This window comes from Acipenser ruthenus, chromosome 4 (assembly GCF_902713425.1).
Source record: "Acipenser ruthenus chromosome 4, fAciRut3.2 maternal haplotype, whole genome shotgun sequence".
NCBI classification, from domain to species: Eukaryota; Metazoa; Chordata; class Actinopteri; order Acipenseriformes; family Acipenseridae; genus Acipenser; species Acipenser ruthenus.
In genome coordinates, this window is record NC_081192.1 from 25,953,788 (window position 1) to 25,967,005 (window position 13,218).

Sequence of the window (13,218 nt, forward strand, 5' to 3'; positions counted from 1 at the left end):
GCAATCTGATAGCATCTTTAAGGCTAGGATTCAGTTAAAGGTATGGGGTAAAATTGAGATTTGTAGTTTGGAATAGGTTTACATGTAGATGCATTTAACTACAGAAGAAACGCCAATATGCTAAAGTAGCCTAGGCCCTGTTGGAGTGACTCCTTCCATCTAATTGTGAATCTCAGCTCCTTTGACAAGCCTCAAGGTCAGAACATATTTAGAAACAAGTCATAATTGTGAATATGATGCTGTGCAAAAAAGTAGGCAGTCTTTAAATGCACCTTTTACAAGCACACATTGTGTGTGTGTGTGTGTGTGTGTGTGTATATATATATATATATATATATATATATATATATATATATATATATATATATATATACTGTATATATTAATTCAAGTTCCATAGAAATGTTTAAATCAACATTGTTAAAAGGCCATGTCTGGCTCTTTAATGGCATACCAAAACATTTCCCCAATAAAAGTTTTACCAACTGCTTTTGATTTGCAATAGGTTTTCACTGCTTTTGATGTGGCGTAAGCCCAGGCATACTGTAGCATGCATATATTCTCACTAAAACAATGTGTTCTTTGTTTCCAATTTCAGGTTTCTAAAGCAATACAGAAAAATAGAAATATTTACAGGCTTCCTTCAACAAAAAATACCCTTGCTCAATATCAATATCTGCTCCTCAAAAAAGGAGTACATCGATCCATAGCAATTAGATACATCATTAGCTTGCAAGCTGTCACCGGGGAACAAATGTCTGGGCCTGCACATTACTTATCTTTCTCTTATGTTTACAGCTTGATGAATCAACCAGTAGTATAAAACGAATCAATAATAATCTGAGTACTAATACAGTAAATCATATCATTACATTTGTCAAGTTTTTTTGTTTTTTTTAAGTAAATAATTTTAAAATGTAATGGGGATACATATACAGAGTTTCATTTACAGGTAACCAGAGTCAGAGGCAGATAGGTAAGTGATCCTGCTTCAAGTAATTAACATTAGCTGTATTTAAGTAACATTATAAAGGTGGTCTTGTTTTAATTAGGTGATCTACTGTTTGTGATTAGTACCAGGTGAGTGTGGGTAAATTGAATAGAAGTTGATTTGCAATTTGATTGGTTTACACACAGCTTTTATCCATCTAGTTAGTATAATAGACAGCTAGCCTATTTGTGCGCGAGCCAACTGAAGAGCTTCTCTACCAAAGAGATGGGAGTCTAGCTGTGGGAGTCTAGCCAGAGAGGAGAGGCTGTTGGAGAAAATCCAAACCTAGCAGCGCTCTGGAAGATGCCAACTACTAGACAGGTCTGTACCCTCCCCCCACCGCTCCTGCTCCCACTACTACTGTACCTATCTGTCTCACTTGTCCTGCTAGGACTGACTGTCACATCCCTGTTATTCTGTCCTCTCACTCCCGTCCTCAGTCCTCTCTCTGCCGCTGCTCCCCTAACCCCTCTAACCTCATCCCTCTGAATCTCCCCCCCCTCCCACTCTCTCTGGTGCTCTCTGGAGCTGTCACTCTACTGCTAACAAAGCTGATTTCATCTCTGCCTTTGCCTCCCACCTCTCGATTTCCTTGCTCTCACTGAAACCTGGCTCTCTCCTGATAACACTAACTCCTGCTGCCCTGTCCTCTCTCTACATCCTGTCCCATACTCTGAGTCTCACTGGACGGGGAGGTGGGACTGGTTTTCTCCTCTCTCCTTCCTTACTCTTTTCTGTCCCCTCTGACCTCATCTCACTCTCTGTTAACACCTTTGAATTTCATGCTGTCCAACTAACCTCTACCTGTCAACTCCTGCTAATTGTACTGTACCGCCCCCCTGGACCTCTCACTCACTTTTTCAATGAACTCGACTAGCTCCTCTCCTCCCTCCCCTCTCAGTCTACCCCAACTGTCCTGTTAGGTAATTTCAATATCCATCTCTCCAACCCCACCCACTGCCGGATTCCTTCCTCTCCTTCACGCCTTCAACTTCTCTCTCTCCATCCCCTCCTACCCACAAAGCTGGCCATCAACTGGACCTCACCTTCTCCAGGGCCTGCTGCCCCTCCACCCTCTCTGTCACCCCTCTGGACCTCTCTGATCACTATTTCATCTCTTTTTCTCTGTCTCTCCCCTCTCCCTACTCCACCTACCCCCACTGTCAACCTCCCGTCGTAACCGCTTTCTCCCCCTCGGTCCTTGCCTCCACCGCTCTCTCTCACCTCCCTCCAATCGACTCCTTCTCCCAACTCTCTGTAGATTCTGCTACCTCCACCCTCTTCTCCTCCCTCGACTCCCTCTGTCCCCTCACCTCCTGACCTGCCCGCCCCTCCCCAACCCAAACCCTGGCTCTCCTCTGTGCTCCGCCTGCACGCGAAGACTGGCCGTATCTCCTCTACGCTCCCCTGCCTCCAGAGCCCACTCCTTCTCCACCCTCGTCCACTCTTTCCTTCTGGACAATATAGCACTCTGCCTTTAATGCACTTTAACTTGCACTTATATGCTCCCTATTTTACTGTATTTAATCCTGCACTTAACCTAATATGTAGTATTTTGTATTTCACCTGCACTCGTATCTAACCCTGATGTAATTATCAACACTGTTATCTGATCGTGAACTGCCCAGATATCAAATCATACTGTGTTTTGTATTTGCTGTTATTAGGACTGAAGTCATTGTATTTTGTAACTTGCTCTTAATTGTAATGTAATTTTGGGATGTATTTGTTGTATACAACTGTGAGTCGCCCTGGGTAAGGGTGTCTGCTAATAATAATAATAATAATAATAATAATAATAATAATAATAATAATAATATAAATCTGTATTTAACAAATATCATCGCTATTATATCTAAAAATACCGTTAGGTTACTTACCATAACCCTGGTTGCCTGAAAGAGAAGACGACCACCAAAACATTACTTATGGGATATGCCTCCTACTTGCAGGTATTTACTGAGCTCTTTGTATCAGAGCTGCCGATAGGCCCCTTCCTGGGGTGACAGCTTCGATCCCGCCTAACGAGGGATTAAACAGTTAGCCCACGGAAGCCATGTTCTCTTTTTGCATCGAACCCGTGAGAGCGACCGATGCGACCTGGCTGGTTGGTGGTCGTCTTCTCTTTCAGGGAACCAGGGTTACGGTAAGTAACCTAACGCTCCCTTTCAATTCGAAGACGACCACCAAAACATTACTTATGGGAAAGTATACCAAAGCCGTCGCGAGGGAGAAGGAATAGCAGCATATGAGGGACGCATCAGAACCGCATAACCCAAGGTTAGCAGTGCGAGCTTGCAACCTCAAGGAACCTCATGCCTAATGAAGACAAGAAAGGATCTATCACATTAAGGCGATAGAACCTGGAGAAAGTATGCGACATAGCCCAGCTAGCTGCAGTACAAATATCGGACAGCAAGGTCCCTCTGAAAAGGGCCAAAGATGTAGCCAACCCTCTGGTAGAGTGCGCGGCTCCCTGCACAGGTGGGGGCAAACCAACATTGTCATACGCAGTCGAGACTGTGTCCACAATCCAGTACGACAGTCGCTGCTTCAAGAGTAGCTGTCCTAGGGTCCATATACCGTGACAGAGAAAGATTTGGTCAGTATGACGCAGCGCTCTTGTCCTATCCATGTAACACCTCAATGCCCACACCGGGCAGAGAAAGTTCACTCCTATCCTCCTCCAAAGAAGACGGAGGTGGGTGGAAAGACTCCAGTTCAACAGACTGGTTCATGTGTACTGACAACTGTGTCTGAGAGCCCTAAGGCGGACAGACGGTCCTGTTTAGGGGCCAGACCCACAGTTGGATTCTGCCCGGTTCTGGGTGCCAGAGGGTGCGATGCGCCTGACTGAGGAGATCCATGCGCAGCGGGATCTCCCAGGGCTGGCCCTGCAGCAGCTGGCAGAGGTTTGAAAACCAGAATCTCCTGGGCCTTCTGGGGGCCACCAGGAGAACTGTCACCTTGTCTCCCCTGACCTGCAAACGTGCTTTGGGCCACTCGTGGGCTAGGGAGTCGACGCCCAGTGGACCTCCGCAGCTGCAGAGGGAGAACCACAGGGGGCAATGGGTTGTTATTATTAATTGGCTCTGGCATCATTGAGGGTGAGACCCAGCCTCAACAGATGCTTCGTCACAATCGCTGTATGAGCCACTGCTCCTTCCTGTGACTGGGACAGATCAACCAGTCATCCAGGTATTCATCACCCTGATCCCTTGCAGCCGCAAGGGAGCTAGGATGGCATCCATGCACTTTGAAAACGTGCAGGGGGCTAAAGAGAGGCTGAATGGTAGCACGGAAAACTCGAAGACGCTCCCCTGAAAGGCGAAGCGGCGATACCTCCTGTGTGCTGGACGACTAGGGACGTGCAATACGCGTCCTTTCGATCCGCTGTTATAAACCAACCATTCACCCGGCCGGACAAACTTGCAAGTACGGCAGACGCCAGGGTCTCGTTCTCTCCCATTCTAGAGTACAGGAGGGGAGCATTGAGCTTCTGAAGGAAGGCGCCACCTTCCCACAAGGCCGCAATCAAAATCGCATCATGGACTTCCTCAGCAATGCTGACATCCGGTTCTGTAACATCCCGGATGACCCCCGGTGCAGACGGGGTCAGCTCCGGGGCTGGCGTTATCGGCTGAGCCGGGGCCAGAGCAAGGGCTTGAACCTGCTGCCAGGCCAGGGGCTCCGAACGCCGCGTATGGCTCAGCCGTGCTAGCAGGAGATGTTGTGCAGGATGTGCAAGCATGGAATTTAGCCATGCATGATGTTTGTATGGCCCCAAGGGCGTTGTTTAAACACCAGAGGGTGTAGACCTGTGTATTGAAGCACTCAGGCACCAAAGGTGCAGAAGCACCGAGGACACTCAGTGAGGGAGAATACAGTACTGGTGCACCAAAGAATCGGGGCACCAAGTGCAGGTGTTATTGACCGAGGCATGGAGCGTCTAAGCACCGAGGGAGGCGAAGCACCAGAGGCACTTAGCCTTAACCTCGTGTAGTCAACACAACCCAGGGAAGCACGTAGCAATGAAATTGCAGGGGAACTCCAGAAAACGAGAGAGAGAGAGAGAGGAGAGAGAGAGAGAGAGAGCTGTTTCACACAGGCTCGATCCCAGCAACTGGACAAGGGTGTCTAGCCTGGACTACGTGCAGTCACACGCAGCCTACAGTAGAGTGGAGTGCATCAAGGCACCACATGCACCTAGTGTACTGAGCACCGAGGCTGCTATGCATACCGGGTTACTAGACATCGTGCGTACTGAGCACTGTGCACACCGAGTACCGTGCGTACACCGAGCACCACGTGCACAGAGTGTGCTATGCGCACCGAGCACCAAGCGCACCAGGAACCATATTCATCATGTGCACCGAGAGCCTCAGTGCACTGAGTGTACTGAGCACTGCGGGCGCTATGTGCACAGAGGTACTAGACACCGTGTGCACCAAGTGCACCGAGCACCGTGCACACCGAGTACTGTGTGCATCGAGCACCGTATGCACTGAGGCGCTGCGCACAGCAAGGCACTGAAGTACCACACCGAGCACAGTGCGAGCTGAGGTACCAAAGCACCGGGGGGCAGCTAATGCAGGGGTTCCTACACTGACCGCCGTGTGTAGTCACACATCTGGTCACCACGGAGACACACAGACTAAAGCCGCGGCGGGCAAGTTGAAAAACAACAGGGGGGAGAACACATTTTTTTTTTTTTTTTTTTTTTGAAGGCCCGACACACCGGGGTGGGCGACCTGAGGAAGCCGGTAAGGCCTACTCTGCAGCTAAACCACAGCACAACACAGGCAAGCTGGGTTATGCGATTAGGTCACGTAACAACAACAATACAATTTTTTATTTATTTATATTTTGCACTATTGCGCGTACGGCAGTTGGCAAAATCACTCAACAGCGGGGTTACAGCAAGGCCTAGCCCCGGTGGAGGAACTGTGTTCTCCCCAAGAGTGTAAGCCAGAAAAGACACACACACACACACTCCTTTAAATCAGTACTGCACAGGCAGTCGCACACATACGACAGACAGTAAGAAAAGGCAGCCTGCAATGCAAGCGAGGCAGGCTGCTGAAGAAAGGAGAAAAAGGGGTTTTATTTTAGAGCCGCTGATTCCACGAAAGCAGCAATCCGGCTTTCAGCATGAATGCAGGGGAACTGCAGTCGACTAAGAAAAACTCTCTTTAATTACGCTCAGTTTAAACGCAGTGGTCTGACCTTACCGTCTTGAGAAGCAAAAAGCAAACATGGCTTCCGTGGGCTGGGATCCTTCGGTACGCGGGATCAAGGACGTCACCCGAGGAAGGGGCCTATCGGCAGCTCTGATATAAAGAGCTCAGTGAATACCTGCCAATAGGAGGCATACCCCACAAGTAATGTTTTGGTTGTCGTCTTCAAATTGAAAGGGAACTATATTTCTGGAGCATAGTATTCTTATTATAGTATTAAATCTTCAGTGGCCAAACATCAGTTTAGATTGTGTGTGCATGTCTGTCTGTATCATTATAAACTGTTCTTGTCATTTATACAATGTGTTCCTTGATAACTTCTCAGTAACATCATAAACCCCTTGAGTTTCTTCCTGAATTGATTTTGTTTTGTGTAAACTTGCATTGAAGCTGTTTGTAGGACACCTATGGAAACGAGACACAGTCATTAGTGTCAAATATTTTCTTCTTTGTAAAAGGTAAGAAGTACACAGATGAAGCCACTAGCCGAAGTGCTTATCTATGTGAGTTCCTTAAAATTATTAAAGTATAAAGTAAAAAAATAAAAGCCAAATTATGTGATGCTGGTAACAGTTTTCTTTTTGTTTGAGTTTGAACTGTAATCTTTACCTCCCCTGCTTTGAGGTCTGTCATTGTCACTTAGCAGGACACTTCTTGCTGCAGCTTGCTTACATAAGCACCCTACTTGGCTTCCGCACAGAAATAGTGCCATTGGTCCAATCTCTGAATCATCCTCATTTTGTCTAGTGCTGGATCTCACTTCCAACTAAAGAATTTCAACAGCTCCACTTAGCCACGAATGGAGTTCTCTCAAATAGCCCTTCAAACAAAATCAATTATAAAACATACAATGACCTTTTGCTATTACATGGAGCATATTTTAAAATAATCTGTGTCTAATTAGTGTAGAAAAAAAATGTAAAACAAAATATGTTGCTGAATACTGGCTTAATTATCATACTAACGATAATAACAGTATGTCACAGATTTCCTTTCCATTCTTTGGAAGGCTATTAAAAGGAAAAAAAAAAAACATTCCTGCATTCTATTTAAACATGCATTATGTTAAAAATATATGCGACATGGTACAATGAGAATTTGTATAAATCTACAGTAATCATACTGTAAGTTATTATGTATATATGCATTGGGGTAGTCTGTGAGGGTGGGCATTACATTCTTATGCAGTATTTTTTTATAATCTCTGGTGAGCAATTGCTTGTTGCTTGTTGTGGGGGGGCTGATGCTACTTAGCTTATGTCAATTAGTTATTAGACAGAGAGTGAACTGCATAAAGAATTGTATTTAAAATAGTAACAACTTTGACAACTTGAACACAATTTAAAATAAGGTTTGTATGTGAGTCAATACAGAGTGCCAGTTTTGTTGTTTTTCTTCTGTTGTGGTTTCCATGGCAACTTTTTTTTTCCCCCCAGGAGGCTGAAAAAAAGGTTAGGGAGCGTGTTAAAATTACGCACGTTACAACTATTTTGCCATTTTTATGTTCACTAGTTTATTCCGAGGGTGTTTGTGTTTGCTAAAATTTCTGGTACCTTTTTGTGAGAAGTGGCTTCTCTTCAGTCAGAATCAGTGTGTATCACAAACCATCTTCGTCTATGGATGGGTGATTTTTCTTTTGGACTGAGAAACAAAACTAATGACTTCTCCAAGCACGCTTTCTTGGTGCTGAAAGAACAACTCCCCAAACAGAATCAAGAGTACAGCACAGTATCATCGTACATACCGTCGGCATGTAACATTGACCGAGCCGGCAGATAATAAACTTCCTGTATAATGCAGAAAAGCTTTACTTTAATAGACACATACAGCAGTATATCAACCCTAGATCGATCAAGCAACAGTTTGCACCTTCATATAGATTTCCCAGCTATTCGCCAAATAAATTGCTCATTGACAGTTAGCCTGTGTCTATCTGATTGCGCTGCTCTTTAAAAATGAGAGACGTTCTTTAATGAAACAAAAAAAAAAAAGAAAGAATTGTATTTTGATAACTTGCCTCCCATCCCTCGATATGAGACTGCCATTCCTCCAGGACCTCTAACTTTTCCATCTGCCTCTTTGCTTCATTGATGTTGGAACAAACATCTTTCATGACTTGGAGAGCCTCCTGCACCAGTGCGTAGTCAGTGTGTTTCTTCGGGGTCCTCTTTAACAACTCCTGGTCACACAAACAGTTACAGAACTTGGCAAGGGAATCTTGAGGAAATGTACTCAAGTGAAGTATAAATCGCTTTGGCATTTCAACTGAAATTGTTTTGCTCAGTTAAGTTATATTGATTTAGAAACACTAAAAGAAACAAATTTGACTGGAAGTTTTTTTCAACTTCTTCAATTCCTAGTTATATTGAAAAAGTAAATATGAAAAAATGGGGATATATTAATAGAGATTTATTCAATAGGTTATCAAACTTTGAATAAATGTGAGTTGGCAAATAGAGTGGAGAGTACACTGTCCAATTACAGTTTTTTTTTTTTAATTCTACAGTTATATGATGCTTTTATTAATACATATGTTTTTTTATTGCAACATATAAATTTAGTTACATGTTCTTTTTAGCAAGATAACCCTCAAACAGTTGTTCTATCATACTCTTATTTCAAAAGCTAATACAGAAAATATTACTCATATTTCCTATTGTCTAGACAGGTTCCCTTTACTGCATCACAACTGTCACTTAGCAACAAAAGCTTAATTTACATTCTACATTACATATTGTAAGTGAATCCAAACAAAAATGTCAGCACCACATCAGTCACAGTTGTTCTGTTTGCTTGTGTATCTTTTGATGACCACAACTTTGTCAAGATTTACAGACTAGAGGAGTTTGCAAGGTTTAAACAGGAGGCTGTGTGGTCCAGTGGTTAAAGAAAAGGGCTTGTAACCAGGAGGTCCCCTGTTCAAATCCCAGCTCAGCCACTGACTCATTGTGTGACCCAGAGCAAGTCACTTAACCTCCTTGTGCTCCGTCTTTTAGGTGAGACGTAATTGTAAATGGCTCTGCAGCTGATGCATAGTTCACACACCCTAGTCTCTGTAAGTCGCCTTGGATAAAGGCGTCTGCTAAATAAACAAATAATAATAATAAAGATACATTAAGCTCACTCAGTGCTGTTAGTAAAAGGTCTTTCTTCTTGTTTATTTTGTTTACATGGCCCTTCTTATTTCACAAGCATTAAATCTATCACATGAATACAGAACTTGTTTCTAGAATAATGATGGTACATACATAGTTTGCAGTTTTAAAAAATGTTTAACACATGACAAGTCAATATATTCAAACATATAGCAAAAGAAAAAACTAGAAAGATTATTATCCAACTGAATGACCTACAGGCCCATACGAATGAGCAACAGCTGCGAGAACCAACCCAACTGACGAAACCTTCACACAGCCCATTGTAACACCACAGCACACCTTTAAAAAAATAGGCAGGGAGCAATACATAATCATGATGTGTCGTGGAATACAGAAGGTGCTGACTGGCTGAAAGATCCAGAGCAGTTTATAATAAATGAATATATAAATACATATAAAAACAAATAAAAGTGAATACAATAATAGCAGGGACACGAGAGGTATAACCCACACACATACCCTCAGAAGAAGAGGATACTTGCAGATCCTTTGTATTGGAGCTACCAGATAGCCTTCAAGTGGTACATCTGTGTTCTTCCGCCCTCCTAGCAGCATGCAGTTCTGAAGTTAACAACAAAACAAACAGTCATGTCTAACCAAGTAAGATGTGGGAGACAAAGCCACTGCCTCGTATTGCTGCTTTTTTGTGTTCAAATCTCTAAGCACACCTAAAATGTGTACGTTCATAAAAGCTCTCAAACTCACAAAGGAGCAGTCTGTAGTCCTTCTATTAAACCGAAGTAAGTACATGTATATACAAAAAACAGAAAAACAACAAAATGACTTGCTACATTGAAACCTTTTACAGCAAATGTTCTATAAACTGCAATATGCGGCATTCAATACATTGTGTTTCCTACCAGTAAACATGTCCGGACAGTCCTTATTTTGTTCATTTCCAGGAGAAGCCTCTGTGCTTTTTCGTGATTGCTGCAGTACTCATCATAAATCTGAAATCTGTTCCTCTGTTAAAAAAAAAAAAAGATTTTATGAAAGTGTGTAACGTCATGTTGTTACAGCCCAGTTTGGTATTTTAAAGTCCTTTGTCCAGGCATACTGTATGTTGCATTTTCAAGTTAGTGGAGATCTTTAAATGTCCAATTTGCTGAACACACTGTACAATAATAGTTTTAGAAATCTGCGAGAGCACTTGATAGTTTCTTGTTTTGACATATATGGTTCTGTATAAAGGTGGAATTAGAATTCTAACCATCTTATGTCACTGTACATTATTTCCCAAATATATACATATATATATATATATATTTTTTTTTAATCCTTGTGGGAATTGACAGAAAGCTAAGTTATGCAGTGACAATTTCTGGCTCATAATTGCCCATGTTGTATTTCTCACCCATCTGTATCAAAATCATTGTTGTTCTCATGTGATTCAGAAAGGACAAGTCATTAATCGCTGTAAATAAATACCTCTTCCACTTACTCAAGGGCAAATGTCTTTTCTTCTAATGACACATTTTCTTTCAAAACCAATACAAATACGGTGCACCATCACTTGACCCATGCCAAGTTAGCAATCACATGACCAGGATCTGCGCGTTACCGGTCACTGACGAAAACCTGCTCAGTGCTAAAATTAAAATACAAATACAGTACAATCCACTGCTGCAGTAATAATAAAGAGAAATGGGATGTCAACAACAGGCTCATTGGGATATGCTTGAGAACAGTGATTTTGGACATAGCATTGTGGCATTATGCAAATGTTTGGACGCATACGGATTATTATACAAATGACCAAATACATTCGGAACAGCAAGGTGGGACAGTTTATGTTTTATCTTTCATGTAGTGCTGAGGTACCCTTTAAAACCTGACAATAACCATCATCACCACGGTAGTCAATTGGTTAAACAACTATAACTTCCTCAGTATGTGCCAATACTAAAAAAAAAAAACGTCCAACATTCTATGAGAAATGTTTGTCAGATAATTTAATAGGGTTCTTTTAATATTTATAAAATCACACAAAGTAATTTTTTAGGGCCTCCTTTAAGTGCATTCTACGTCCCAGCTCCGAAACACACTAAATGCATGACTGAAGTTTTATAAGTTTACATATCCCCCCCACCCCCCCCAACCAAACATCAGGATATGCACAATTCCCTAATAACGGATAAAGAAATACATTCAAAGTTAGGGGACTGAACAGTGGTTTAATTCACTAGGCTTTCATGCTGCTTCCACTGGAGGCCAGTGTTCTAATTTGGTGCAGGTCACAAGTGAAATTAGTTTTGTGGTCTAATATTCAGAGTACACAGTTATTAAAAAAAAAAAATTAACAAAAAGAGAAAAAACCTACAAACTGCAGGAAGCAGAGCCCCAGTTCATGATGTGCGCTGGTTTCAGGCTGCAGTAGCTCCTCGATCATGGACAGGAACTCTTTGTGCATCGACAGAATGTCCTCAATATTAGAAAACAACATCTGAAAAAACAATTGCGATGGGCACAAAACATGAAAATAGTGTGGCTAATGGGATATGTTTTAAATTGTGCAACAATATAATAATTGACCTATTTTCTTAAAGATCAATTCTATGTTTATAATTCTGTACATATCTACCGGTAAGTGTACCGCAACTGTGCTGTTTACAATTCCTGAAGAAACTCGCTAAGGTTAAACCACAGTGCAAATCCAAATTCCTTATTGACACCGGTTATAGTTAATTATTACTTGTATTGTAACGCTTGAAATGTTTTTGCTTACGATTGTAAGTCGCCCTGGATAAGGGCGTCTGCTAAGAAATAAATAATAATAATAATAATAATAATAATTATAATATATGGGATGTTATAGTTTTGCTTCATCTGCTAAAAAAAGAGAACCAAGAAAGCACAAAACATGTTGTGCATACTATTCAGTGAACCCAACAGCAACGTTTCCGATCTCATATCAGGGAATTGTGTTCCCATGATTCCCCAGGACAAGGAAGAAGGTAAGAGCAGAATAAACACATCAGGGTCTAATACTCAGATGCTGGTTTTTTTTGCTAGGAAAGCGTGCAACAATTAAAGACAACACAAACTTTCACAATGATGCAAATGATTAGTATAACTTGTATTGTGAGGATGGTTTTGTCATAGTCAAACGTTTGCTGGGCCTCAAAAGAAACCAGCACCGGAAAAGTATCCCTTCAGAAAGAAAACCAGAATAAACCTGTTTTTTATTTACTTCCTGTGCACATTGGGGTTACAGGAAATACACTGACAGCAACATGAGAGCATGCTGATATTTAGTTAACTGTACAGAAATAGCATATATACCATTATTATTATTATTATTATTATTATTATTATATGAACCAGGTGAAAATATGATACAATGGCAGTTAAAGTACTGACCTTAACTGTTTCTTCGGTCACATTCTTATCCATTTTTGAAGCAGCATACTGGTTTAGTCGATGAAGAAATGCCTGTATGGGAACACAAATCATAATTAAAAAGACCACATATCTGAACTGCATGCACAAATCACAGCTTTTAAAGTATTTTTCAGATAAAATAATTCCATAAATCAAGCATATCCATTTGGTATATACTCAAATGTGGGAACAGTTCAATGAAACATGCTATAGAAATAAAAAATATATATAATAGATTTACTAGGGTATATCAATTGACTGCAAAAAAAAAAAAAAAAACTTTACATTAGGGTTTCTCAGTTTGGCAGTGCCGTTTTAAAGTTTAAAGGCCAAAAACCGGGTACCTGTGCTTTCTGGGTATCCAGACATGTACAGTACAATGCACCTACATTATTGTTTTATGTACATATACACTAGTGGCTCCATTTCCTAAGTAACTACATAATTCCAT

At 41.8% G+C, this 13,218-nt stretch overlaps 1 protein-coding gene and 1 long non-coding RNA gene across 2 annotated transcripts in view; both read right to left on the reverse strand.

Moving 5' to 3' along the window:
• LOC117400446 (phosphatidylinositol 3,4,5-trisphosphate-dependent Rac exchanger 2 protein-like) overlaps window positions 1-13,218 on the reverse strand; it is a 143,879-nt gene that overhangs the window by 102,364 nt on the left and 28,297 nt on the right. The window contains exons 3-7 of the mRNA XM_059022239.1: window positions 12,747-12,818; window positions 11,707-11,829; window positions 10,247-10,351; window positions 9,846-9,947; window positions 8,246-8,407 (exon numbers count right to left, since the gene is read on the reverse strand). Of these exons, the coding sequence (XP_058878222.1) occupies window positions 8,246-8,407; window positions 9,846-9,947; window positions 10,247-10,351; window positions 11,707-11,829; window positions 12,747-12,818 (564 nt within the window). The remainder of the gene's footprint in view (window positions 1-8,245; window positions 8,408-9,845; window positions 9,948-10,246; window positions 10,352-11,706; window positions 11,830-12,746; window positions 12,819-13,218) is intronic.
• LOC131736840 (uncharacterized) lies at window positions 7,512-8,239 on the reverse strand. Its single transcript, XR_009328439.1, has 2 exons — window positions 7,782-8,239; window positions 7,512-7,668 (listed from the first exon to the last, which is right to left on the reverse strand). It is a non-coding gene; the product is annotated as an uncharacterized LOC131736840 (long non-coding RNA).